Here is a 25,374-nt window from a genome sequence, read left to right as displayed (position 1 = left end):
TTGTAGTTAGGTATCTAAGTACAAAAAAAAATTATATCTTTATTTCGTCAAAATTCGAAAGTGATTGGTTTGTTCGTTATCCTTATCGACTCTGTATATATGTTGCTAACACTACTTGCTTGGTAAGCAAATGTTGTATACAATGTAGTTTTAAGTAAATAAGTAAGTAGTTAACTAATTAGGGAATCAGTAATGCAAAAACAAAGTCATAGTATTTGCAACTGAAAGCAGTTTGTTTTTGTATTGACTGTCATCTTATTATTAAGTCACATTAGTTTCCAGAAGTTCATTTAGCTATTTACTAAGTACTTAGTTATTGTTGTAGGTAACTTCGGTTTTCTTTACAGGAATGAGAGCGAGCTGAGTAGATACCGGCCGGCGTAACCTAAAATTTGAGTTTTGCTATCGAATCTATCGATCTCTTTGCTGAGACCAAGGTAAGTAGTTAGGTACCTACCTAGTATTGTTCAGTTAACAAAACGAATTTGAAATTCCCGCGTAATTTTCTTCACTGCGTACCTACCTAGTGCGTTTTTTTTTTATTCTCTCGTCTGGCTTTACAAAGATTAGCCAATGTCAAGTTTGTAGATATTTTCAAGTTAGGGAAACTATATAAGTAAGGACTTCGTCTGTGCCGGCGCTCGCCGACATACGCACGGCGCCCCTTTAGAGCGCTTCCCAGTTAGTTCCAGCATGGTTCTAGCACCTAACACGCCAGTGAAACACAAAAACCAGCCACTTTTAACAAAAAAAAAAAAAAACGCTCCAAAAAGGCACCACACGCGCGCCATCAAACGCTACACAGACAAAGTCCACCTAGTGCGTAACCTCTCAAACAGTCCTGTGTTGCCAGATCGCCCGATATAAGACGATTTTAATCTTTTTAACCCCCGATCCAAAAAGAGGGGTGTTATAAGTTTGACGTGTGTATCTGTGTATGGCATCGTAGCTCTCAAACTAATGAACCGATTTTAATTTAGTTTTTTGTTTGAAAGGTGGCTTGATGGAGAGTGTTCTTAGCTATAATCAAAGAAAATCGGTTCAGCCATTTGAGAGTTATCAGCTCTTTTCTAGTTAATGTAACCTTCACTTGTTAGGGTGATATAAATTTTTAATTTACACTTGTATTATAAATTGATTAACAAAATAAGTTATAGCTATTCAAAGACATTTCTAAATCCGTTGTTATATTATTATTTTACATATTGATTTGTTTTTCTTTTTCAGGATCAGCAGTCAATTTATTCAATCAACAATTATTATTACGATTCTTTTTAAGCTTAACTAATGGGACAAGAAAACTGTTTAAATTTTTGTATAATAAAATGCCATATTAACCTGTGCACCTTATTACTTTTATTTTCCACGAAAAATAAGGAAATGTTACTTTTCTCGTGAAAATGTTACATTTTGAGATGTCTCGTGTTACAATTGACTATCTGCCACTGGCAACACTGCAACTGACATTTAATCAATCTATGTTTAGCATTCGCTTTGTAAAGTTGTCATCGGTCAATGGCTAATCATTAATCAATTTATAAATTAAAGAAAAATTGTATTACGCTTTGAAAAGCCATGAATAAAAGCACGAAGTCTTCCAAACCTAAAGTACTGTTAAAATAATCTAAAAGTTTCCCAGATACTCGTAATTGTGTACCGGCAATACATGAATAAAACGATGATATTGGCTCACGGAATATTTTGTAAATACATTGCATTTTAACATCTGCTTCGTGTGTACAAGGCTCTGGGTAATATAAAGAATAACTTTGCAGATGGGGCTTAGATTGATAAGTCGTAGTTTTCGTATCTTCACTGGTAAAATTAAAAGAATGGAGTTCCCGGAGCCACCTGCGAAAGCGGCCCTGTGTTGCCCCATAGAGTCGGTGGAAGGAGCCCCACCGACCTATGCAATGTACGAGGCCCTGAAGGATTCATGCCAGAACAATGCTACCTACTTTCAACCAGATGACAGTGAGAATGGCCAGCGTTTATACCAGGGATTCATGACCTTAATAGACCACATTGATACAGTGTGGCCGCTCGTCGACCATGTCCGTAAGGTATGTGTGAATAACAATGTTTACCATTGCATTGAATAAATAATATAGAATACATATTAGATTTCATCACAAGTACTCAATGAAAATGCTACTAACTACATACATAATATAAATAATATGTATATGCACTATATACTGTATTTTTATGTACATACTTATATCATACCCTATAATACAAAACCTTACAAAAAACCTATCCTTAATAAATAACTAAAGTGACTAAGGCAATAATTGAAGTGATATTCATTGTTGATTTATTACTATGCTAACTAGGCCTTTCATAAAATTAATATTATTTTCCTATTATTCCTTCATTATGATTTATTAAAAGAGTGTAAAACTTGATGGTTATTCTTTGGAAATGTGTAGACAATGATATTGTAACAGGATAAACAATGTTATTGGATGCAAATTAACAAGTTCTAATTAAAATAAATTTATTATTTATTTAAACATTGTAAACAATAAAAATTATGATTATGTAAAATATGGATTTAGATTAAGTACTTTTACAAGTGCTTTTGAATTGTCAAATTAATTTACTAATGTTTTCAAAAGTGTATGAACAGGTCTGATAATATTTTACACTTAGCCAGTGTGACCAACTATGGCCTAAACCTTTCTCATTCTGAGAGGAGTTTTTGTTCAGTAGTGGACCAGCAAGGGGTTGATCATGATTATGATGATTCTAATGTGTAATACACGTGTTTCTTTGTTTCCTAAATGTATTTGTAATACCTACACATGTTCCTTTGTTTACAACTCTGCAACTGATAAGTTGGGCACATGTTTGATAAATTATAGTTATTCAATGTAAACTTAATGATTTTGCATGTGTTTATAATGAGTATTTAATATTTGATGATTAATTTTCAATCTAATGAGTATTTATTGCATTGATAATGCAAGATAGTTGTGGGTAGCAGTGTAAATGACATTATAGGCTAATGAGTTGTGAGTCGAGTGTCTCTGGTTTGTTTAGTGTAGAAAATTTAGTGTGTTCTTGTCTGCAATTGCTCTTCATTATTTTCTCATACAAAGTAATATAAATATCGGTAACGTGCTCTCTCTTCTACACTCATCATCTTCAGCAAATTAGTAACTAATCTTAGACGTTCCAAATACAAATAGGTAGCTGTACATAATTATGTTATTGTGTCCCTCACAATGTATTTCTTCGCCATTAAAACAAGTAATATTTAATTGCTTAAAATGTGCATAACTCCAAATAATTAGATCGAATCCGACATCAAACCCCAGATCCTGCAAAAAGTACTGTACGGATTGGGCTGAAATTTAGAATGGAGATAGATTATACCCTGGATTAGCACATAGGCTACTTTTTATCCCGGAAAATCAAAGAGTTCCTACGGTATTTTTGAAAAATCTACATCCACGCGAACGAAGTCGCGGGCATCAGCTAGTTCTCAATATTTTAGTGCATACATTTTTTCGTTTGTAAATATTATTTATCTGTTTCCCCATTTCATTGATTGAGCCGGATGTAGCGTGCCCCTTTGACCCTACTCAATGTCAGGAACGTAATTTTGTTATCTAAAAAAACGATACATAATTTCGAAATTTTGATATACGTGTTCTTTAAATACCCATGCAAAGGAGAGGCGTTCTTGACATATTTTTATCGATAACAAGAATATTAAGAAATACATATATGTATAAATAATTAATTAGGCTCAAATCTATATAACACTAAGCTTATATAAATAATAAATATACTATAGTTTATAATATATGCTAATTTGCATCTTGCGGCTTTACTAAATAGAGACCATTCTTCGTACTTTAGCAATCTATTTTATTACATACTTATACTTACAAGTCTTTTTGGATAAGTATATAGAATATCTCGATAAAGAATGTTTTTATGTAAGACTTATTCAAGCAATAACTTTTATCTTTGCAGGTAGCGCCGCTATACGACTTCGATGCAAAATCGCCTGGCAACGGATATCGTAGCTTCGTGTCGGTTGTGGACTCCTGCGTGCTACACGGGCTCAAACTGAGTCGGCAAGTTTGTACGGGACGAGACGCTCTGCTCTTTCGAAAAGGATATTTTGTCAAGTAAGTTTCATTTGTTACTTAGGAATCGTCTATGAGAGTTGCAGATCTACGTCTCCACTCTGGTTGGTATCTCAACACGTTGCAAGGCCCGTTGTAATAGCGTGGCAAAGAGTTTTAAACATTATTATATTTTCAAATCTTTGATTTCACGTCACCGCTAGTACTCAAATCCATACTTAATATTATAAATACGAGTGTGTTTGTCTGTCTGTTATTTTTTTACGGCCCAACAGATTTGTATGAAAGGTACCGAGGTAGCTTGCGTCCCTGTTATTGGCATAGGCAACTTCTTATGCCGGAAAATCAAACAGTTCCTACGGGATCTTTAAAACCTAAATCCACGCGGATGAAGTCGCGGGCATCCTCTAGTCCTCTAGATACCAATATTTGACAAATATGTCGATTCAGGAACAAACCGAGAGCTCACTCAATCTAGAGTCAAAATTAGGGTAAATGAAGAAAACTACCAAATTATTCTGATAAGAACCGGACGCTCACAATGTCGGAACCAAAGCGACCAACATGTAATTATTTTCTCTTTGCTGACTAATGTTTGAAAGCAAAGTCCAAACTGCAACGGACGTGCCCATCAAGCTAATACATTGGGAGGCAGGCTATAGCTGATAGCTCTGTTTATGTAAACAACCACTAAGATTTTTTTAATTCCGCGTATGATATTATTTTTACTTTTTAGAGGATATAGTAGATTTTTTTGCGATCGTATAATGTTTAAAGATAGTTGCATGAAACTTCTCACTATTAAACCTCCGCTGTCCGTCCGTCTGTCTATCAATTTGTCTGTTGGGTTGGTTATGTATCTCTTAAACCGTGATAGTTAGAGATTTGAAATTTTCACAGAGTTTCTATTTCTATAGCCGTTATAACAACAAATAATAAAAATTTCAAAATGATTGCCATATTTTAAAAAATTTATCAAATATACATAATCTTGTACGACCCTTCGTGTGCGAATCCGACTCGCACTTGACTAGTTTTTTTTTATGGTCTTGTATTTAATTTGACGTAAAGTCAACTTTAAATCGCCTGCGATCTCAATACCGCTCATAAGAATTCAATAATGAGGAAATCTTGAATCAATGCCAGAACTCAATTCAAAAACTGTATAGCGACAAACAATCGGATCGGTACTAATTGTGGAAGGCGATTTAAATAAAACGTGCTTGATATCGTATTGGAACAATACTTACCTACGCGTGACCTACTTGTATAATTTGTCTCGGTCGCTGGGGAATGCGAAATAGTTCTGATGTGGCGATAATGATTATACCTATCAGGTATGGCATATTATTGTAAATTGTACATTTGAAAAGAGCAACCGCCGAGTTTCTTGCTGGTTCTTCTCGGTAGGAACGGCATTCCGAACCAGTGGTAGATTATTTTGACGATTCAAAAGCACTTGTAAAAGTTTAATTGAATAATCACTATCATACATGCGAAATTGTGTTATGTCGGTTTGTCGTATCTTGCGACAACGGAGCAATGATCGACGTGATTTTTTGCATGATTAAAGTTAAAGACTTGGAGAGTGACATAGGCTGCGTTTTATAAACTTATATCCACGCGGACGAAATCGCATGCATCAGCTACAGGTCTTTAAATGCCAAAAATCACGTCGATCGATGCGTTCCGCTCCGTTGTGTCGTGATTGAAGGACAAATCAACAAATAAACACACTTTCACACGTATAATATTTACTTTTCAAAAGATGAAAAATCGATTTTACAAAGAACTAGCTTACGCCCACGACTTCGTCCGCGTTGATTTAGGTTTTCCAAATCCCATGGGAACTCTTTGATTTCCCGGGATAAAAAGTAACCTATGTGCGAATCCAGGATATTATCTATCTTTATTCCAAAATTCAGCTAAATCTGTCAAGTAGTTTTGGCGTGAAGGAGTAACAAACATACACACACACATCACACAAACTTTCGCCTTTATAATATTAGTCTGAAATATTCATTTTCACTACCTTCCAAAACTCAAGTGCAGGGCAGCGGGAGTTAGTAGGTATATGGCATAAGTTCTAGAGCAAAGACGTGTCTTAATTAGTACTCGTACGTCTCTTCCAGGGAAGTAGAGTCATGCGGTCAGCTGCTAGCGTCCCTGGGCACGTGCCTGCATCACCTGCAGACGCTGCTGTCGTGGGCGCCGCCCGGAGAGCTGTTCCCGTCCGAGGGACACTCGCCAGAGGAACTGTTCTCGCAAGCGGATAATATCAATCAGTATTGCTTTTATGGGAGGTGTCTTGGGTTTCAGGTAAAGTAAAGTAAAGTAAAATATTCTTTATTGTACATTCATTCATTGTTCCTTTTTGTTATTTATACATATAAATGTAAATAGATTTTTGTACAATAGGCGGCCTTATCGCTAAAATAGCATCTCTTCCAGGCAACCTTAGGGTAAGGAGATAATAAAAATTAAAAAGTGGAAGGGGTGTAGTAGTAAAATAAAGTAAATACACATAATGTATGTATTGTATATAAATTAAAATTAATAATTAAAAAAAAAAACTAAAGTAAATAAGAAAGGATAAAGTATAGGAATAGACGTAAATATAATAATAATAAATAAATAATAGGTAAGTAAAAGTTTCAGGAAAGTTGCCTTTTGCACCCTGGCGCACAGGTAAGCGCTATGGTCTTAGTAGTGGGAGGTCTCTGGTTCGATTCTCGGTAGGGGTTTGGAATTTTATAATTTCTAAATTTCTGGTCTGATCTGGTGGCAGGCTTCGGCCGTGGCTATCGCCCTACCGGTAAAGCCGTGCCGCAAAGCGATTTAGCATTCCTGTATGATGCCGTGTAGAATCCAAAGGAGTATGGGTTTAATGAAAAGTGTCATACCCCTTCCAGGTTATCCCGCTTTCATCTTAGACTGCATCACTTACCACCAGGTGAGATTGTAGTCAAGGGCTGACCTGTATCTGAATAAAAAATAATAAATGGTATTCCAAATTGCTCTATGTCGCCGACACGAATTGCTGAATATCTAATTGTCCATGCCCATCACACAATAAAAATAGCTTTCTTTTTTGTAGACATATTCTCACCCATTTACTCGACTACGGGAAAGCCGAAAGGAAGGTCTATTTTCCGTTGTAAACTCATTATATAAAAGCATTACAAATCGCTGCCAGTAAAACCTCATCCATTGCCAGCAACTACTATTGAATTGAATTACTCGTGTATGAATGTATTGCCTAAAATGTAGAGTCCATGCCCCTCAATACGATATGGCGCTAAAAGGAGCAGCATTGCTATTTTTAGTTTGGTATTGCAGTAAATTGCTTTATGTGCTTGCGACGTCATAATAGACTAAATTGCCTAGGATTGAGTAATTCAATTACCCATGTAAGCGCACCTTGATAACTCTAACAGAATAGATTATGTTATTTGAATCATTTAGAACCGTCTACATTGTATATTCAGGAAATCACCGCCAAGATGTCTTGATCTTATCGCAATATTAATATATTTCAAGTTATACAGAAATAAAAGTTTAACTAAGCATACCATTACGTAAATATATTCATATTTTATTTCATTTGCGTTCATGGTCCTCCACAGCTGTTTTGGTGATGCATAAAACTAATATCTGCGTGAGACCCTGTAAGAGCATTGTTATATCAAGCAAATTGTAAAAATTCAACTATAAAGATATTATTATTAAAATTAAATTAACTAAACTATCATTATTTGTACTTTATTAATTTTGCATGGTCATTAAATTATTCTAAATATATTTCACTAAAATAAATATCCATTGTAGTTCGAAATAATAAAATGGTGTCAAGATCGCAAGTGTTTCCAAGACTCACTAAAGTGATAAGTAGAAGTAATTATTATAAGCATAATAACTTATTAAAGTCAGCGAAAAAATTACCTTACATAAGGGAAGAATTGTTAAAGGACTGATTATATTATTTAAAAGGGTTGGATTTTTGAGATACATAGTTTTAACTACACCCTACTAATGAGTGAATTGGTCAAAGGTTATCTTGTTTGAGGATGTGTTTGTCCACTTTCTATAGAAAGCTTTTTATCAACTCGATAATAAATACCCAATGAACCCTAACGATATTTCTTTTAAAATCCGGTTTGACTAAATTTTGGCCGGATTCTCCTTATCGGCAAAAGTCACAGCACCAATTAACTGACAAAAGAGATAAAAAAGGTTTATGAGTTCTAAACTTATTTTTGTAGTTATTATTATCGCTTTTTGACGCCAGCAGTGCAAGCACTATCTCTCGACAAACTCGTCTCGCGACAAGGCCTTGTAAAAGTTGTGAAAAGTGTTGTCTTGAAAACACTGAGATGGTTGCAACTGAAGGTTAAGGTTGCGAATCGGAGGGGCCACATGGTCTAACAAGTACCCACAACAAACTCAGCCGATAATCTATACTAATATTCATTATAATTCCAATGTCCGTCTGTTACCTTTTCAAGAAAGATCCATCTAAACGATTTTGACGTTTGGTAGAATTAGCTTATATTCCGGAGGCTACGTTTTATTTCTGGAAAGTGCAAGCTTTCCCACGGGACTAAAAAAATCGAAATTCACGGGGATGCAGACATCAGCTGTTACTTCACTAACCGTATTATACCTAAATACGGAAGTGTTTATTTATTTGTCCTTCAATCCCTCCACAACGGATCGGCATAATAATTATTGGCATTGATATAGTTGAAAATCTGGATTTTTACCTACACTTCATTTTTTTTACCCAGAAAATCAGAACTCCCAAGGGATTTTAAAAACCTCAATTCACGTAGACGAATTAGCGGGCTTTGCTAGTCGAAATATAAAAGAAAAAAGTGACTGACTGACTGTTTTATTAACGCACAGCTCAAATCATTGGACGGATCTGATATTTAGCATTCAAATAGCCTCAATAGCTCAACCGGTAAAGGAGTGGACTGAAAACCGAAAGGTCGCCGGTTCAAACCCCGCCCGTTGCACTATTGTCGTACCTACTCCTAGCACAAGCCTGACGCTTAGTTGGAGAGGAAAGGGGAATATTAGTCGTTTAACATGGCTAATATTCTTTAAAAAAAAAAAAAAATACGTATTATGATGTAGACACCCATCCGCTCAGAAAGGATCTTTTAAAATTCAACCCCTAAGGTGGTAAAATAGGTTTGAAATTGGTGTAGCAAAAGCTAGTTAGTATATAAAAATGCATTCTGTCTTTTTACAGTTTCTACCTACAATGCGGGGTATACTTAAAGGTATCTCCATATGCATGGCCGGGTTTTCGGAGGCGTACTACAGCCACGGGAACCTTATCAGCTCAGTTTGGACGGGGGGCCAGTATCTGATTGACCCGGAAATGAGGGCACGGCGTATTGTTAACATATCGCAGTCTGCTAGCATAGAGTTCTGCAAGGCGTTTTGGTTCTTGGCAGAGAGTGGTAAGTTATGGCTTACCTTCTACTTCATCTTATTTACTAGCCCTTATTAATCCATTGTTGGGCATAGACTTTCTCACGTGGTTTATTCCGCTCCGTGTTGGGCGAGCCTCCTCCAAGCCCTGGTAATGTCGTCGGACCACATATGCCTTACCTACTTTCTTATTACTCCATGATTTATAAGAAAGTAGCTATGCCCGGTATGCATTGCAATACGACTTGAGTGCCACCTACAGCTGTACGTTGATGGTACTGTCAAAAACCTTCCTGGCGCAGTAGTGAGCACTGTCTGTCTTATAAGTTCCAGGTTCGATACCCGGCCGAGGCAATTTGGGAATTTATACTTTCTAAATTGTCTCCGATATAGTCGTTAGGTGCTTGGCCCGTGGCTGGTTAGCACCCTACCAGCAAAGCCGAGTCTCGAAGTGATTTAGATTTCCGGTACGATGCCGTGTGGAAACCGATCAAGGGTATGGGTTTAATGAAACTGCCACACCCCTTATAAGTTAGCCCGCTTCTGTCTAAGACTGCATCATTACATTAAAAAAACCTTCCTGCAAGTTCCAACAAAAATGAATACATAGACAAAGATTAAACTTAGCTCTAGCCTAAACAGGCATTAGCCTATTTGGTTTTGTTTGCAGAAATAATGAAGCGAGTGCCGAGTCTTATGTCGTCGACAGTAGCTGTGAACAAAATCATCACAATTTTACCTGAGCCGCTAGTAGTTAATACTGTGGAGGGCACGGAGTTGACGGTGCTTCCACCGACCGTGCACATCGGCCTGCAGGGGCTCAATGTTCGACTGATCAGCGTTAACAAACGAGTGGGCATGGTGAGATATCCTTTTTTACCCGACTGCGGCACATCCAAAAGAAAGGGTTATGATTTTAGCAGTCTATGTATGTATGTTTGTATCCAGACTGTGTGTTCGAGTGGAATGTCAAATGAAAGAGGAAATATACAACAACATTAAAATATACCAAGCGACAGAAAAACAATTTTGCTGTAATATTTCAGCGTTTATTAGATTGATCGCAGTTGGGTTTTAATTTTCAACTTTATAAAGTTTCGTACCCTAAGGGTGACGACGGCGCTCTATTACTAAGCCTCCGCTGTTCGTCCGTCCGTCTGTCTGTCAGCGGGCTGTATCTCGTGAACCGTAATAGTTAGCTGAAATTTAAATACTCGATAGCCTGGTGGTAATTTTCAGTTTCATTCGGCTAACAGCTAGTTTAAATCAATTGATTTCCAGTCAGGTGAAGGATCCTCATCATTACCAGCATCAGACGGCATTCTATTCCATTGCCACGGAGGTGGCTTCGTGGCCCAAAGCTCAAAGTCCCATGAAACCTACCTAAGGGACTGGGCTGCCAAGCTCGGCATGCCCATACTATCAGTGGACTACAGTTTAGCCCCTCAAGCCCCGTTTCCGAGGGCTTTAGAAGAAGTTTTCTATGCGTACTGTTGGATGATTAACCATTTTAAGGAAATCGGTACTACGGGTAAGTTATTTTGATATATCGAAGAGTGAACAATTTATTAAAATTAAAAAGATGTCTTTTGTTTAACAAAATAAAAATGATTTAAAAAACAGCTTTATACAATTTGCAACAGTAAAGTTTTTGAAATATTTTATCTATCAGAAACCTGTATTTCTTTGAGGTTTCTGTTTCTATCGTTACTGAATCAAGCTTCTAATTGGTCTGATGAGACCCCAAAGGTTTAGATTAGAAGTATGCAATTATTTGTTCAAGAACACATTTTAATTTTTTTGATGATGTAACCACAAATTCACGGTTTTCGGATTTTTCCTTTTACTTGTGCTATAAGACCTACCTACCTGCCAAATCCAGATTCCAGGTCAACGGAAAGTATCTTATAAGTTTTTCTTGATAGACACGACAGATAGACAACGAAGTGACCCTATAAAGTTTCCTTTTGAGGTACAGAACCTTAAAAATTGTTTTATTTTAGGTAAAAGAATAGTTTTCGCCGGAGATTCGGCAGGTGCCAACTTAATAGCGGGGTGCACACTCAAGATATTAGGCGCCGGCTTGAGACCGCCCGATGGGTTGTTTATGGCGTATGCGCCATTACTGGTCAGTTTTATACCGAGCCCCGCAAGGTTACTATGCTTGATGGACCCCATACTACCTTTTGGCTTTATGATGAGGTGTCTTAAAGGTGAGTATCATATAACATAATTACAAGTGTAAATTAAAAATTTATAACACCCCCGACAAAGTATTTGAGTTTTCCAAAACATCATTTTCAAATAAACAACGTCCATCTTGACAGCTTGACATTTGTCAATTGACATAATATTATGAACCTAACGGTTATCTAACCTTCTTTTCTACAAGAAAACTAGAAAAGAGCTGATAACTCTTAAACGGCTGAACCAATTTTTTTTGGATTATAGCTAAGAACACTCGATCAAGCCACCTTTCAAACAAAAAAAAGTAAATTAAAATCGGTTCATTCGTTTAGGCGCTACGATGCCACAGACAGATACACAGATACACAGATACACAGATACACAGACACACAGATACACACGTCAAACTTATAACTCCCCTCTTTTTGGGTCGGGGGTTAAAAATAAGATGTAGTTCAGAACTAAAACACAACTATTCATTTTAAAAATGCCACCACTATATTAAATTCTGTATCTTTGTAGCATACGCAAGTCCAAACGCAAAGGGTGGCAAAGAAGATAAACGCTCAAATAAGGAACTTACTTCATCAAATGCTACAACGCCCATCGAAGGAAATGGCTTCCTCAAAGTTAGCCCATCGCAAGGTTAGTGACTGAAAAAGAAGAAAGATATTAGCAATATGAGGCGTATTTTTATACTAGTCCCCATGGACAACACAAATTTCAAACCCCTATTTTATCCCCTTAGGAATTGAATTTTTTCTCCCAATCATCCATTTACTGGCACAAAAAGTTGCCTATAGCTTTGTCCGGGATGCAAGCTATCTCTGTACCAAATAGATGAAAGCAACTTTGTTCACATGAATTGGGTTTTTAAAAAGCCTGTGGGAGTTATTTAATTTTCCGGGGCAAAAAGTAGACATAGTAACTCGCGGGTGCAAGCTATTCCTGTGAAAAATTTCGTTAAATTCGTTTTTTTTTAAATTCTTTAAATAAATCAAATAAAAGGTGTATATTATTCGCTTCATATCCTGAAACTCTTTTGAGTTTATCTTTGAGTTAAACAGATGGACCGGTAGATACTTTCGCATTTACTCGTATAATATTGGTATGGTTAAAAAGTATAAATACTCTCTTTTTACTTAGCGCCCTGTGTATTATTGTCAGAAGGTATAAGCGAAGGGCCATCGTCGTTCGAGGAGGTGTCACCCTCAGACCTCGCGGAGCTACAAGCGCACAAGTCGGGAAGCGAACGGAGGAAATCCTCCGACACCACCATTAGCGCTGCATCGCTACAGAGTGAACACACTGCTACCGGTAAGATCTTGTTTAACGCTACATTTCACACTTTTTAGTGTGAAATGATAAAACGGAACCCTTATACACTTTGTCGTCTGTCTGTCTGTCCGCCTTTCGTGTCTGTCAAGTAAACCTATAGGGTACTTCGCGTTAACTTAGAATCATGAAATTTGGCAGGTAGGTAAGTCTTATAGCACATGTAAAGGAAAACATCCGAAAACCGTGAATTTGTGGTTACATCACAAAAACAATGTATTCATGAACAAATAATTAGTATTTTCAATTTTCAAAGCAAGATAACTATACCAAGTGGGGTATTGTATGAAAGGGATTTACCTGTACATCTAAAACAGATTTATACTTATTTTTATGCATAATAGGTTTTGATATATCGTGCAAAATGTCGAAAAAAATGCCCGAATACGGAACCCTCGGTGCGCGAGTCCGATTTGCACTTGGCCAGTTGTTTCTATAAATTCAAGCTGATATTTTGTTGTCAGGTATAACGCCAACGGAGGACAAGTCCCAACAGTACGTATCAGATTTCCTAGAGCGGTACGTTTTCGACAGCGATACGGATTCCGAGGGGCGTCGGTACCCAATCGTTAAGCCACAAATACAAGACCTCTCCCACAGGTACCCAGTGTAAACGATACCGGCCTTTGCAGCTATTCCTGTTGCTCTGTGTTTCATTGTGCTATTATCAGACGAACAAATTAAATAGACTGATAAAAATTAAAAAAAAAAAACCGACTTCAAAAACCACAAACACTAAAAAGTAAAATAATTTTTTTTTTAAATTTTTAATTTTACAATTTATCTCGGTAGGTATGCGATTTAGCGTTGCTGAAAGCATGCCTAGGTCTTATTTAATAAATGAATCAATAAATGTAGGTTCCTGTCAGTGCTCTCAATCGGATGACTGATTTTAGTTTGGTTATCCACTAGAAAAAAACCATTTTTAGAAAAAGGCGCTGAGCTAAGGAAATATCAATCGAAATTAGTAACTATGTAATATGATTTTTTTTTAAAGAAAAAACATTCATTTAAAATTGTACCACACAACTAGTTTTACCTAAAGGCAAAGTATCCCGTTCTGGTTTTACAATTGCTATAAGCTCATTTTCTCACAATTAGGGGTATGACACAGCACTAAAAATCTGAAGGATATTTTGATCCCAATTCTCTAAAACATGAAATCATGTTTACAAGCACTGGAAATTTCATAATTGTACGAAAATAAATCTGTTTGACACAAAGTCAATTCGACATGCAGAAAATTCACTTTCACCACGGGATACTGTGGAATCCCTTTGATTTTCCGAGACAAAAAGTAGCCTATGTCCATCCCTGCGGAATGCGAGCTCTGTACAATTTTTTTTAAATCAGTTAAACGTATAAGCCGTGAAAAGCTAACAGACAGACAGACACAATTCCACATTCATAAGGTTAAAGTACAGAAGAATAAGAATGCGGATTTTGCTTACATATTTTGATTGGTTAGACATTCACCCTAAAGATTTATCCAACATGGTTGCTGAATGCCATGTCAGCGCAATTTAAATTGGTTCGTCTAATAATACGAGTAGCTATAACTGGGCTAGTTGTATAGCAGTGTTGCAATGTTGGCAATAGGGTCTTGGACTGTAGTAATAAAATTATGTGATGTTTTGTATAGCGGTAGTTCATGGGGCTAGAATTTATTATTAAAGCGAATGATTTTTATTTATTTATAACATAATTAATTATTAACGTCACACTACGTACGGAAGGCAATCAATGACGTCACAAGGCGTAAACGGCAAATATTTTTCCATTTTTTTACATAAAAATAAAGTCATTTCTGCGGGAAAATATTTTTATGTTAAACAAATTGCCGTTTCTAACGCGTAATTTAGTGAACTTGTATTTATTTTTGTTTAGGGCCGACTTTTCAATCGTCAAATAACTTTTATCCGAGGAATAAATTTGAGGATTTGACAGTTTTTGTATAGACAGATTTGTCAATACATCCAATTTATTCCTCAGATAAAAGTTATTTGACAGTTGAAAAATCGGCCCTAAGTGGGCCATAGTTGTCAGCAAGGTAACGTTAACAATACGCTTTAGTTTGCTTTAGTTAGTAATTTGTTCTGTTTCGATTTTGCTACTAATAATACGACTAAAAACACGAAACGTAATATACGTTCTAATTAAATAATTAATTAAATAAATAAATAAATAAATAAATAAATAAATAAATAGATCTTCAGAAATTGTTTGGTTTGAGATCTCAGTCTAACAAGTACCTACTAAAACTTAATAACACCGTCTTGTCTAAGGTTGAAATCCATAGAGCGCACTTTGACTTTGCTTAGACTTAAGTTTCAGTTAAAACGAGACAGATTTATGCCAGCCAGTATAACGCTGTCTCGTCTTAACATTTTCTTAAGTCTGAGCAAAGTCAAAGTGCGCTCTATAGATCTCAGCCTAAGTGTGATCTTCAAGTAATACCTATTGTTTACCTTGATTTGCTAAGATTTTCGCCTGTTAGTAGCCTCATTAAATGATACCCGCTAATTCGTACTCTTGGATTTAGGTTTTTAATTTCCCCGGGAGACAAATTATCTTTGTACCTTTCGTCAAAATCGACTAAACGGATGAGAAGTGAAAAGCTAGCATCAGACAGGTAAACACTTTCGCATTTATAATATTAGTATGGATTTTATGGTTAAATCCCAAATATTGGCATTTTCGGCCATTTTCACCAACTCACATGTACCTGCGTGTTGGCCTGATTTCATATTTTACTTTGCTTTACTTTGCATCTGGTTGATACGTATAAAAGTTATAAAATTTCCAACTGCGTAAAAAAATTAAAACTGCGTAAAATTTCGCTGTGTAAACTATCTATTTATCAATGTAATATTATTGTTCTAAGTACTAAGCGTAAAAATACATTGCACCTTCAATTAATTAAAAAAGGTATCATTTTGAATATTTATTAGAGAACCGGAGTCGGAGAATTCAAGCACATTAGTTGGAGAACCACCCTTAATACAAGACCCAGAACATAAAGACAAGAAGAAGATTAAAAACCGGTAAGGTATAAACCGGGGCTTTATTATAATTTATCTACTTGTTGAAACTGCTAATTAACTATTTTTGTACAGACAAACGCTAAAAATGTAGAAAATGCTGGACTTGTGCACAACTAAGGCTTAGATCTATAGAGAAAACTTAAGACTTTGCTCAGACTTAAGTTCTGTTAAAATGAGACAGAGTTATGGCAGCATAACGTTGTCTCGTTTTACCATTGTCTGAAATCTGAGCAAAGGCAAACTCAAAATATTGTCATTTAATTAAACTTTTACAAGTACTTTTGAATCGTCAAAAGCATCTACACTGGTTCAGAATGTCTTTCCTACCGAGAAGAACCAGCAAGAAACTGGGCGGTTGCTCTTTTCAAAGATTTGATAATATACAGTATTATGCCATATATAAAAGTACCTAATTGAAGTCCCGCGCATTGCTGGAGCGAGCTGCAGGTCAAATCTACGCTCTTTTATCATTTACATAATCTTCGATTAATATGCTTTTCTGCAGAGCATAGTTAGTTGTGGAATTTTGTTATAAAAGTTTATACCTACCCGTTCCCACAAATGACTTTTGGACCAAAGTTCGCTTTATACATGCCTCATAGCTACTGTAGAAATCACTCAATATTTGTAATCTATGTATTTAATGTATGTGTGTGCGTATATTGTGTTGACATGTGTGTATATTTTCTGTGTAGTATAAGCGAAGCGGCCACTGGTATAATGGGAGCGATGTCGTCTCGACTAGCGTATATAACGGGTTCAAATAACATTAGACCCACGCAAGAAGAGTAAGTATCTTAATTTTGTATTTTTTACAAAATGCCCCCGCAGATTTGCGCTGATTTAGATAGATAGATCAAATATTTATTGCACACAAAAATATGAAAAGGAACACAACACAAAAGGATTAGAAACAGAAAATAACAATTGTGTGCAAAGGCGACCTTATTGCTTAGAGCAATCTCCACCAGGCAACCTTTGTTGAAAGGAGAAGCTAGTTTAGTTAGGTTTTAAATCCCGTCCGAACTACGATTTTACGAAATAAAACGTTGCCTATGTTCCAAACGGTTTTTGGTTTAGTGATTAACCAAACGTGTGTAATGTCTGCCAATCCGCACTTGGCCAGCAAATCCTTCTCATTCTGAGAGGAGATTCGTGCTCAGTAGTGAGCCGGCGATGGGTTGATAATAATGATGATGATGAGGTTTTTATGGTCACGATGTTGTCCCCAGGTTGGCGGTGCGGAGTAACCTCGACTCGCTGATAGCGCGGAGTCCGTCCGATGAGTTCATATTCTCCGTGCCCAAAGATCCGCTACTGTCACCATACTGGGCGGACGAAGAGTTGCTCAAGAAATTCCCTCCAGTTAGAATATTGGTAAGTTATTGTATTAAATTCTGACGGCCTCCCAGGCGCAAGCGTTGTGGTCTTATTAGTGGTAGGTCCGGGGTTCGATTCCCGGCACAGGGTAAGAATTTTATGGTTTCTAAATTTCTGGTCTGGTCTGGTGGGCGGCTTTGGCCGTGGCTAGTTACCACTCTACCTGTAAAATCCGGCCGCGAAGCGATTTAGCGTTCCGGTACGATGCCGTGTAGAAACCTAAGGAGTTTCATGAAAACTGCCATACCCCTTCCAGGTTCTTCCAGGTTCCATCTTAGACTGCATCATCACTTACCACCAGGTGAGACTGCAGTCAAGGGTTAATTTGTATCTGAATAGAACGAGGTGATCTGATCACCAACGCCATGCTGTCTGGTGCCCTACCCCTAGCATTTTTGTAAAGCGCGCAGTCAGAAGATAATTCTCTTCTGGTTAAGATGTGCTATGCTACGTTGCTATCTACGTTGCGATGTATCTGATATCCAACAATCGTTTTCATTGCTCCACATATTTCAGCATTAGTGGAAACGGGTTCTAGGTTATATTGTATTACTAGCTGATTCCCGCGACTTCGTTCGCGTGGACACAAACACACACACACACACACACACAAACTTTCGCCTTTATAATATTAGTGTGATTTAATTTCAGACGGTCCACCTGGACCCGTGCCTGGACGACTGCGTGATGTTCGCGCGGAAGCTGAAAGGCCTTGGCAATGAAGTCGGTATCGACGTGCTAGAGGGCTTGCCGCACGGGTTCCTAAACTTTTCTCTGGTATGAAATTAACTCCTTTTTAGGGTTCCGTAGTAAAACAAGGAACTATACAGCTGAGATCTATAGAACTTTGACTTCGCTCAGACTCATGACATAATTAAAACTAGAGAGATTTATTTATGTCAGACGCATGAATCTGTCTCGTTTTAATTCACACCGCCGCGCCGTCACCGGGGCATTCCAACCGGGGCGTGCCATCTCAGCCTGTCGCGCACTATATGTACTCAAACATTGCTTTGTAATCTTATTTAGATAATTTTATGGTACAAATTGCTTAAATAACAAATATGTTACATTTTGGAATGAACTTTTGAAAAGATATTATACGGAAACTGGTTAGGTCATCTTGGCAATTATTCATCAAAGCAACACACTTTCGCATTTATAATATTAGTAGGTACTTATTACTTTTTTCTCAGTAGAACTCATTCTTTATTTTCAGATGGCCAAAGAAGCGAACGAGGGCTCAAAACTTTGTATAGAACGTATAAAACAATTGCTCGACTTAGAAAACCACGCGACCACCCCCGAGAATAATCACTTATGAATGTGCGGCCTCTGCGGTATTACTAGGTCTTAGGCCTTACAGTGTGCCTAATTACACAGACGCTAAAGTAGGCCTAGCGCAGACGATCGAATATAAAGATTCGTCCGACAAAAGTCGGTTAAAATCTAAATACATAAAAGGAAAGGCTGACTGATTTATCAAGGCATAGCTCAAACTACTGGACGAATCGGGCTGAAATTTGGCATGCAGATAGCTATTATGACGTCGACATCAGCTGAGAATTTGGAAAATTTTACCCCTAAGGGGGTAAAATAGGGGTTTGAAATTTGTGCCGTCCACGCGGACGAAGTCGCAGGCCAAGCTAGTCGTATTTAAAACTTTTATGACTAAGGCAACAGACCAAGAAACTTACTTAGGTATAGTGATGTATCAGTATGATTACAGTGCAAAAAGAAGTTGGTTAAATAGTTCAAAAAAAATCTTTAAGCTATAGAAAGTCTGCGATAAAGTGCTACAAAAATCGCGGACTCACGCCAATGACCTTCGATTATTGTAGACGGTGTATCGTCAAAGTGTACTTACATAAGCGTTGATTCAGACGAAAATCGAATAACAATCGTCATCAATAAAAGTTGCCTGTAATTTTATCAGGCAAAAAACGGTTGTCTGCGTTAGACCTTAGGAAGCAAAGATAAATAATATTAATCCTATTGATAATGTTTAGCGCAATTTAAAAAAAATAGTCAATGTTCTTAATTTTTCGTGGAAGAGTTTTTAAGCGTGTTTTTATTTCTAAGGCTGTATGAATCCATTGTTTTGTAACCTCCATTAATAACCTTGTGTAACGTTAAATTTGTAGAATAATATTTGTTTTGATAATTTACACTACACTTACATATCTGAACGTTATTGTAAAACTAACTAACACCTCTGCTAATGGACTAATTAGTCAAGTACCTTGCTAGTGAGAAAAAAATATAGTCAAAAAATAATAAATAATGAAAGTATTCCAACTGCAGTCCCGCCAAAAATCTTGGAAACTCGATAAATAAAATAAAAATGTTTTTGAAAAAATAAAGGTTGGCAGACTAGCAGTTGGCTAGAACGTACCTACCTACGCACAACGCCAAAACCGTAAAACGCCAAACGACCCAAAATAGTATGCAAAATGCCAATGTCATTTACGCGAAATGCCAAATCGCATATACGTGAAATGACAAAACTTTGGATACATAACACAAAATTTTAATTCAAGCGTTTTGCGTTTATGGCGTTGTGCGTTTAAACGGACTAGATTACGTTACTACCTCGATGGATCCAAGTAAAAGCTGAATAAATGACATATCTCTTTCAAATTAATAAAATAGCTCAGAAGTCGAATCAATGCACCAAATAGCAAAATATAGAATATAAATTTTTCAAAGCAAGACTAAAGGATTATTGCTGCTTAGTTAGTTAAAAATATTGTTATAATATGCCAAATCTTTATATATTACTTTTGTTATCTTGAAATGCCTTAATGTAATACTTGTTGTTAATTAAGAGCGTTTTGATGTACTTGTAATGACATAGTATAATAATTATACATATACTGAATTTTGGTGTTGGGTATTCTTATGCCACTTCTGATAGCACTTTTACGCCAGAGCAACATAGTTCTAAATTGAGGCATGCAACAGGGCTGAATGCTGCAATCATTTAGTATGTACAAGAATCGTCGGCGGACTGTCTTGCCTTTTGGAGCTAGTTATAACAGGCGCTCGGTGGTTAAAGCATTCCGAACCAGCAGAATATTGTGGTAGATGCGTTTGACGATTCAAAAGTATTTTCTTGTAAAATATACGTATAAAAATATTTCTATTTCCCTAATAGAATTAGAAATAGAAAGATTTTTTATACAAACAAATTCTTACAGGTAATTTTGAATCGTCAAATGCATCTACCACTGGTTCGGAATGCCTTTCCTACCGAGAAGAACCAAAAAGAAAAAAATAGAAATATTTTTTTTTCAAATAAAGTTTTATCAAATACTTTTAAATCTTCAAATGCATCTACCACAATATTCTAATTCTTTAGCACGTTGTCGTAAGGCCGCAAAATTAATGTTTCATTAGTAGCATTTGGCTTTGTCGCATTTTGTTTCTTTGGCGTAAAACAGCCTTTACGACGAATTGATTTAATTTCGCTCGTGGCAAGTTAAATGTATGCTTCTTTAATTTGTTTTATTGAAAAGACATTAACTTACTCGTTCTAGTTAGTGTAGTATTTGTGTTCAACAGATAGCACCTATGTCCCGTACAAAATCATCGCAATAACACTGAGCGCGCAAGGCAAGTGGTCCAATGTGAAGTTGCAACATGGCGGTTTGCGCAGATAATAGGCTAACCGGCTGAAATCTGTTTTTGTACAAAGCGCGGTCACACGCTTCGTATTCATATTGGACTATTTATTTTGGACTATTCATATTGGACTATATTTATTTATAGAAGAATGTGCAAAAGTGATATATTTATTTTACACCTATAGATCACCTGAACCTAAATACTATGTAGTATTATTCGCAGGATTTGAGAAACAATAGTTTTATGTCTTAATTAGTAAACAATGCAAGACATTTGAAACGCACATTAGATACCTAGAATTGTTGATTAGGTATAAAGACACGCACTATAGTGGCGCTGTGCGGAACGTCGCTGCGCGTCAAAATATTCCCTACAGACCTTTCACTATAACTTGTCCCCTGATGATATGTTGGCACCATTGTAAATCAAACAGTAATAAACCCTAAGTTCTAAGGAACATAGCAATGGTGCCAACATGACGGCAAAGTAATATTTTAACGCTTTGAGCACCGCACCGCTATAATGCAGTCCAGCCTTTAATACTGCAATTTTAGCTAATAACCGAAATTCTAAATCGGTGTCGAATTGTATGCACATTATGCAATAAATGCAAATCAGTTCACCACTTTAATTTTGCCACTAGATGATACCGTGTTTTCGTCTGCGAGCATTTAGATTTTTAAAAATCCCATTGATTTATAGATAAAAGTAGCTGGTTAACGAATGTGTAGTGTAAAGATAAAAGACAGACAAACACATTTTCGCATTTATAATATTGATTATATTTTGTTAAAATAAATAAATAAAATTTGAATAATAGGTAAAAAAGTTACAGTACCCGGCAGAAAAGTCAAACTTTAGTAAGAGATAACGATTTCATGAGCATTGTCTCTCTCTTGTATGAGTGATAGAAACGACACACTACGAAGCAGAAATCTCTTTATGAAGTTCGATGTGCAATATTCACGCCGGCAAAACTCATTTTTGCTATCTTAATCTAAATTAGTATTTTTAAGAAAGCTTCTGATTTGTATTCAAATTGTTTGGAACTGCAAGTTCGCAAGATTTGTTCCTATCTACTTATCATCACGTAAAATTATTCTTTTTAGCTTTTATCTATTATATGAAAATCTTTTTTTTGTAATTGTGTGTTCCAAAAGATTATTATACGTACTTTTAATGTTAGGAAGAAGAAGATAACAAGTATCCTTTGCTTTTTCTTGTCTGAAGTCTGAGATATTTTTAAATTATAATTATTGTCTTTGTCACGTCTTTTCTATCATGTTGCCACGTAAATTGAACTTTATCCTTGTTAATGTTTATATTTGCAACACAGAAATCACTGACAGGCGTCACGAACGCTTTCGCGGCTCTTTTTCATTTTGCTTCGACCAAATGTATTTATTACGTAACGGGGAGATAAGAGTTCAGTTTGCTTTGTAACTTTTCCGAAAAGGCGTAGTTTTGTGGCGTATTACCTCATTTTTAATGAAGTTCTTATAATTATTTATTTATATTTTCCATATTATTTTGTGAGATAGCGCCGCAACTAGTAATCTACTTTTAATTTATTGCATTTATTGTCCTGAAATCACAACAAAATACTTATATACATATCTATGCTTATATCACACATAAATATTTAAAAAACCTATCATCACATTTTATTCACTTATTTTATTATTGATGCTCATGGCTGTTGTTTTCTATATTTTTCTATAAATTTTTCATTATTTTTTGTATACCTAATAAATGCGTTTATCTTTGAAGTAGGTATTCTTGTAAATTCGTGTGTAAAATATATGTAACATGCGCTTTGAATTAAGCGTGGTGTGGTCCTGTATAAATGTTAATAATAGATACCTACATATTAAAATTATTTAAAAAATAATATAGGCCCCTATGTAAATGTCTGCTATTTTCAAAATTAAATGTAAATTAGATATAGTTCTTGCATTACACGAGTGCGCGTGGCTCTTTTTTTTTTTTCTCTCCTCTGGCTTTACAAAGATTAGCCAATGTCAAGTTTGTAGTTATTTGTAACAAGTTAGTTAAACTATACAAGTATGGACCCCGTCTGTGCCGGCGCTCGCCGACACATGCACGGCACCCCCTTAGAGCGCTTTCTAGTCAGTTTTAACAAAAAAAAACACTCCAAAAAGGCAAAACACGCCCGCCAGCTAACACCAACACAGACGAAGTCTCCGCGTGGCTCTTGCTTGTTTATAAAGTTGAAATCTATAGCGCGCACTTTGACTTTGCTTAGACTTAAGTTTCAGTTAAAACGAGACGGACTTATGCCAGTGGTATAGCGCTGTCTCGTTTTAACAGTGTCTTAAGTCTGAGCAAAGTCAAAGTGCGCTTTATAGATTTCAACCCAAGGCCAGTGTATTACTTTACTCTATGGCCCAAGGCCCTGGCCATAAAGTATATTATGTGCGTTTGCTCGCGACTGATTGGTCTGACAGACACGCACACTTACGCAATGTGCTTGTACACGACGTAACCACAAGTAAAGTTCACGCGCCTTCGTGAATTGCAAGAACTTTATACATATAACGTAAAACATTGAAAAAATGTAAAATTTACAAAAGAGTACCTAGCGTTATAAGTATGAAAATTTACCTTTGTATAAAATATAAGCATTAAGGTACTTATATAAAATTCGTGTCGTATATGGGAGAATTTACTCGTCCATAAAATTGTTAACAATAATTTAGACGAACTTTTTAATTTACCTAGTTATATAAAAATATACCTACTATGGCTCTTAGTAAAGCACATCTGTCACACCTTTGTCGTGAAGCTATGTAAAAGCAGTGTGTAAATTTTTACTAACAAGAGCCGAGGTATAAAAATAAAGGACCAATGGGCATTTTGGGCTGCCCCTAAACCGTTATGATAACTAAGTAAGTCAAATGAAGGTGTTGTAATCCATTTTATCCGTTTCTTTAATTTATGACAGTTTCATTATACGTTCCCGATTAATTATAATCGAAATCTTTCAATCAACCTAATCAACCTTTAATTTGAGGTTACTTACTACCTACTGAGGTTTCATGTCTGTGTATCTGTATCTTTCATACTGTTGGGAGATTAGCTCTAATTTCATTCAAATGTGCCCATGGTCCTTTTACATTTTTTAGTATTAAATGAGTAATATTATTATTTTCTGATTTAACATTTTGATGAATTCGACCAAAGTTGAGAATAAAATTATATAGAAGTAGGTAAGTAAGTGGGTATAATAAACACGAGAATGCTATTCCAATTTTTAAAGTTGCACGTGTCAATAGCTGCTAAACTTGCCTGCTGTCAGTAAATTAGCTACAACAGCTAAGGTTTCCTATATTATTATAAATATTTCTTTAAAATAATTCCAGCATGAAATACATATATTAAGTGTAACACTAAGCCTAAGCCTGAATCCGTACCAATAAAATAATTTACCTAAATATCTATTATTATCGTCTATTGAATCTCTGAATTTTCCATTCAAAGTTTATAAGTACAACTAGTGTTTCGCTCGGTGCGCGAGCTGCTAAAGCAGCTCGCGTGACGTGGTTCGGTTGAATTTATTTATTAAGATGCACAATTCACCCCGAAAAACCCGTAAAACGACACCGATATCGATTTTTTCTTAAAAAATGCATGTCTGCCATCTTGGATTTCAAAATAAATGTCGTTATCAAAATCAGCACCCTGGAAAACTCTGAAAACGACATCCATATCATTTTTTGTAAAAACGGGGTCGTTGAGGTTAATAAAGTAGGGTGCGTGGGTGCGCGGACCACTAAAGTGGTCCGTGAGCATGCAGAATTTGTTCCACCGAGTAGACCTTCGGACCCTGATCATCTTTTGCCAAGAAACCACTCTTCAATCTTTTATACTTTCCGAGATAGACACCGACGAAGTTTGTATGGCGGCCATCTTGTTTTTCCAAATTTTTCCACTTTTTCTATTAATCGTTTACTACATTCTTCAAAGATTGCGAGTTTCAACGAAATCGGTTGGAAAACAAAAGAGTTGCAAAAATTATATAGGCCGCCATCTTGTTTTTCTGAAATGCCATAATTTTCCCCTACTCGCCTTCCCCACCCAAACACATCTCCCATACATTATTGTATCGTTTTCCGTCTCTTTCTAGGAGAATGAGACATTCAATATTCGCCATACATTTTCTATGGGAATAAAAATTCCGCCATTTTGAATTTTTTTTCTACTCAACGAATAGAGCTTCGGATTCTCTTCATCTT

The 25,374-nt window shown here is 36.2% G+C and overlaps 1 protein-coding gene and 1 long non-coding RNA gene across 6 annotated transcripts; one reads left to right on the top strand and one right to left on the bottom strand.

Moving 5' to 3' along the window:
• Window positions 1-1,467: 1,467 nt before the first annotated feature.
• LOC123873170 (hormone-sensitive lipase) lies at window positions 1,468-19,640 on the top strand. Of its 5 annotated transcripts, none has more exons than XM_045917888.1 (16): window positions 1,468-1,703; window positions 1,776-2,063; window positions 3,988-4,145; window positions 6,236-6,422; window positions 9,361-9,574; window positions 10,216-10,406; window positions 10,827-11,076; window positions 11,549-11,758; window positions 12,255-12,377; window positions 12,903-13,049; window positions 13,532-13,667; window positions 16,019-16,111; window positions 16,807-16,899; window positions 17,344-17,488; window positions 18,143-18,268; window positions 18,711-19,640. In XM_045917888.1, exons 2-16 carry the CDS (start codon window positions 1,776-1,778, stop codon window positions 18,813-18,815), a joined length of 2,466 nt encoding a protein of 821 aa, XP_045773844.1. In that variant the 5' UTR covers window positions 1,468-1,703; the 3' UTR covers window positions 18,816-19,640. The 5 variants fall into 5 exon arrangements, with proteins under 5 accessions (XP_045773844.1, XP_045773845.1, XP_045773842.1 ...); XM_045917889.1 differs by having other exon boundaries at window positions 12,900-13,049; window positions 13,532-13,562; XM_045917886.1 differs by having other exon boundaries at window positions 12,900-13,049.
• Window positions 14,615-23,091, bottom strand: LOC123873185. The gene is made up of 3 exons (XR_006797626.1): window positions 21,662-23,091; window positions 20,503-20,505; window positions 14,615-14,626 (listed from the first exon to the last, which is right to left on the bottom strand). It is a non-coding gene; the product is annotated as an uncharacterized LOC123873185 (long non-coding RNA).
• Between the last annotated feature and the right edge of the window lie 2,283 nt (window positions 23,092-25,374).

Source organism: Maniola jurtina, chromosome 16 (assembly GCF_905333055.1).
Source record: "Maniola jurtina chromosome 16, ilManJurt1.1, whole genome shotgun sequence".
Taxonomy (NCBI): Eukaryota; Metazoa; Arthropoda; class Insecta; order Lepidoptera; family Nymphalidae; genus Maniola; species Maniola jurtina.
Note: the sequence above shows the minus strand (reverse complement) of the source record. Positions and strands in the feature narration are given on the sequence as shown.

What these genes read in the sequence shown, in the direction of transcription:
- LOC123873170 (XM_045917886.1), top strand. Translation starts at nt 1,776, where the DNA reads ATGGGGCTTAGATTGATAAGTCGTAGTTTTCGTATCTTCACTGGTAAA. An exon ending in TAAGGAAATCGGTACTACGG is followed by an intron (nt 11,077 to 11,548) that starts GTAAGTTATTTT and finishes GTTTTATTTTAG; the next exon opens with GTAAAAGAATAGTTTTCGCC. An exon ending in AAGAAGAAGATTAAAAACCG is followed by an intron (nt 16,112 to 16,806) that starts GTAAGGTATAAA and finishes TTTTCTGTGTAG; the next exon opens with TATAAGCGAAGCGGCCACTG.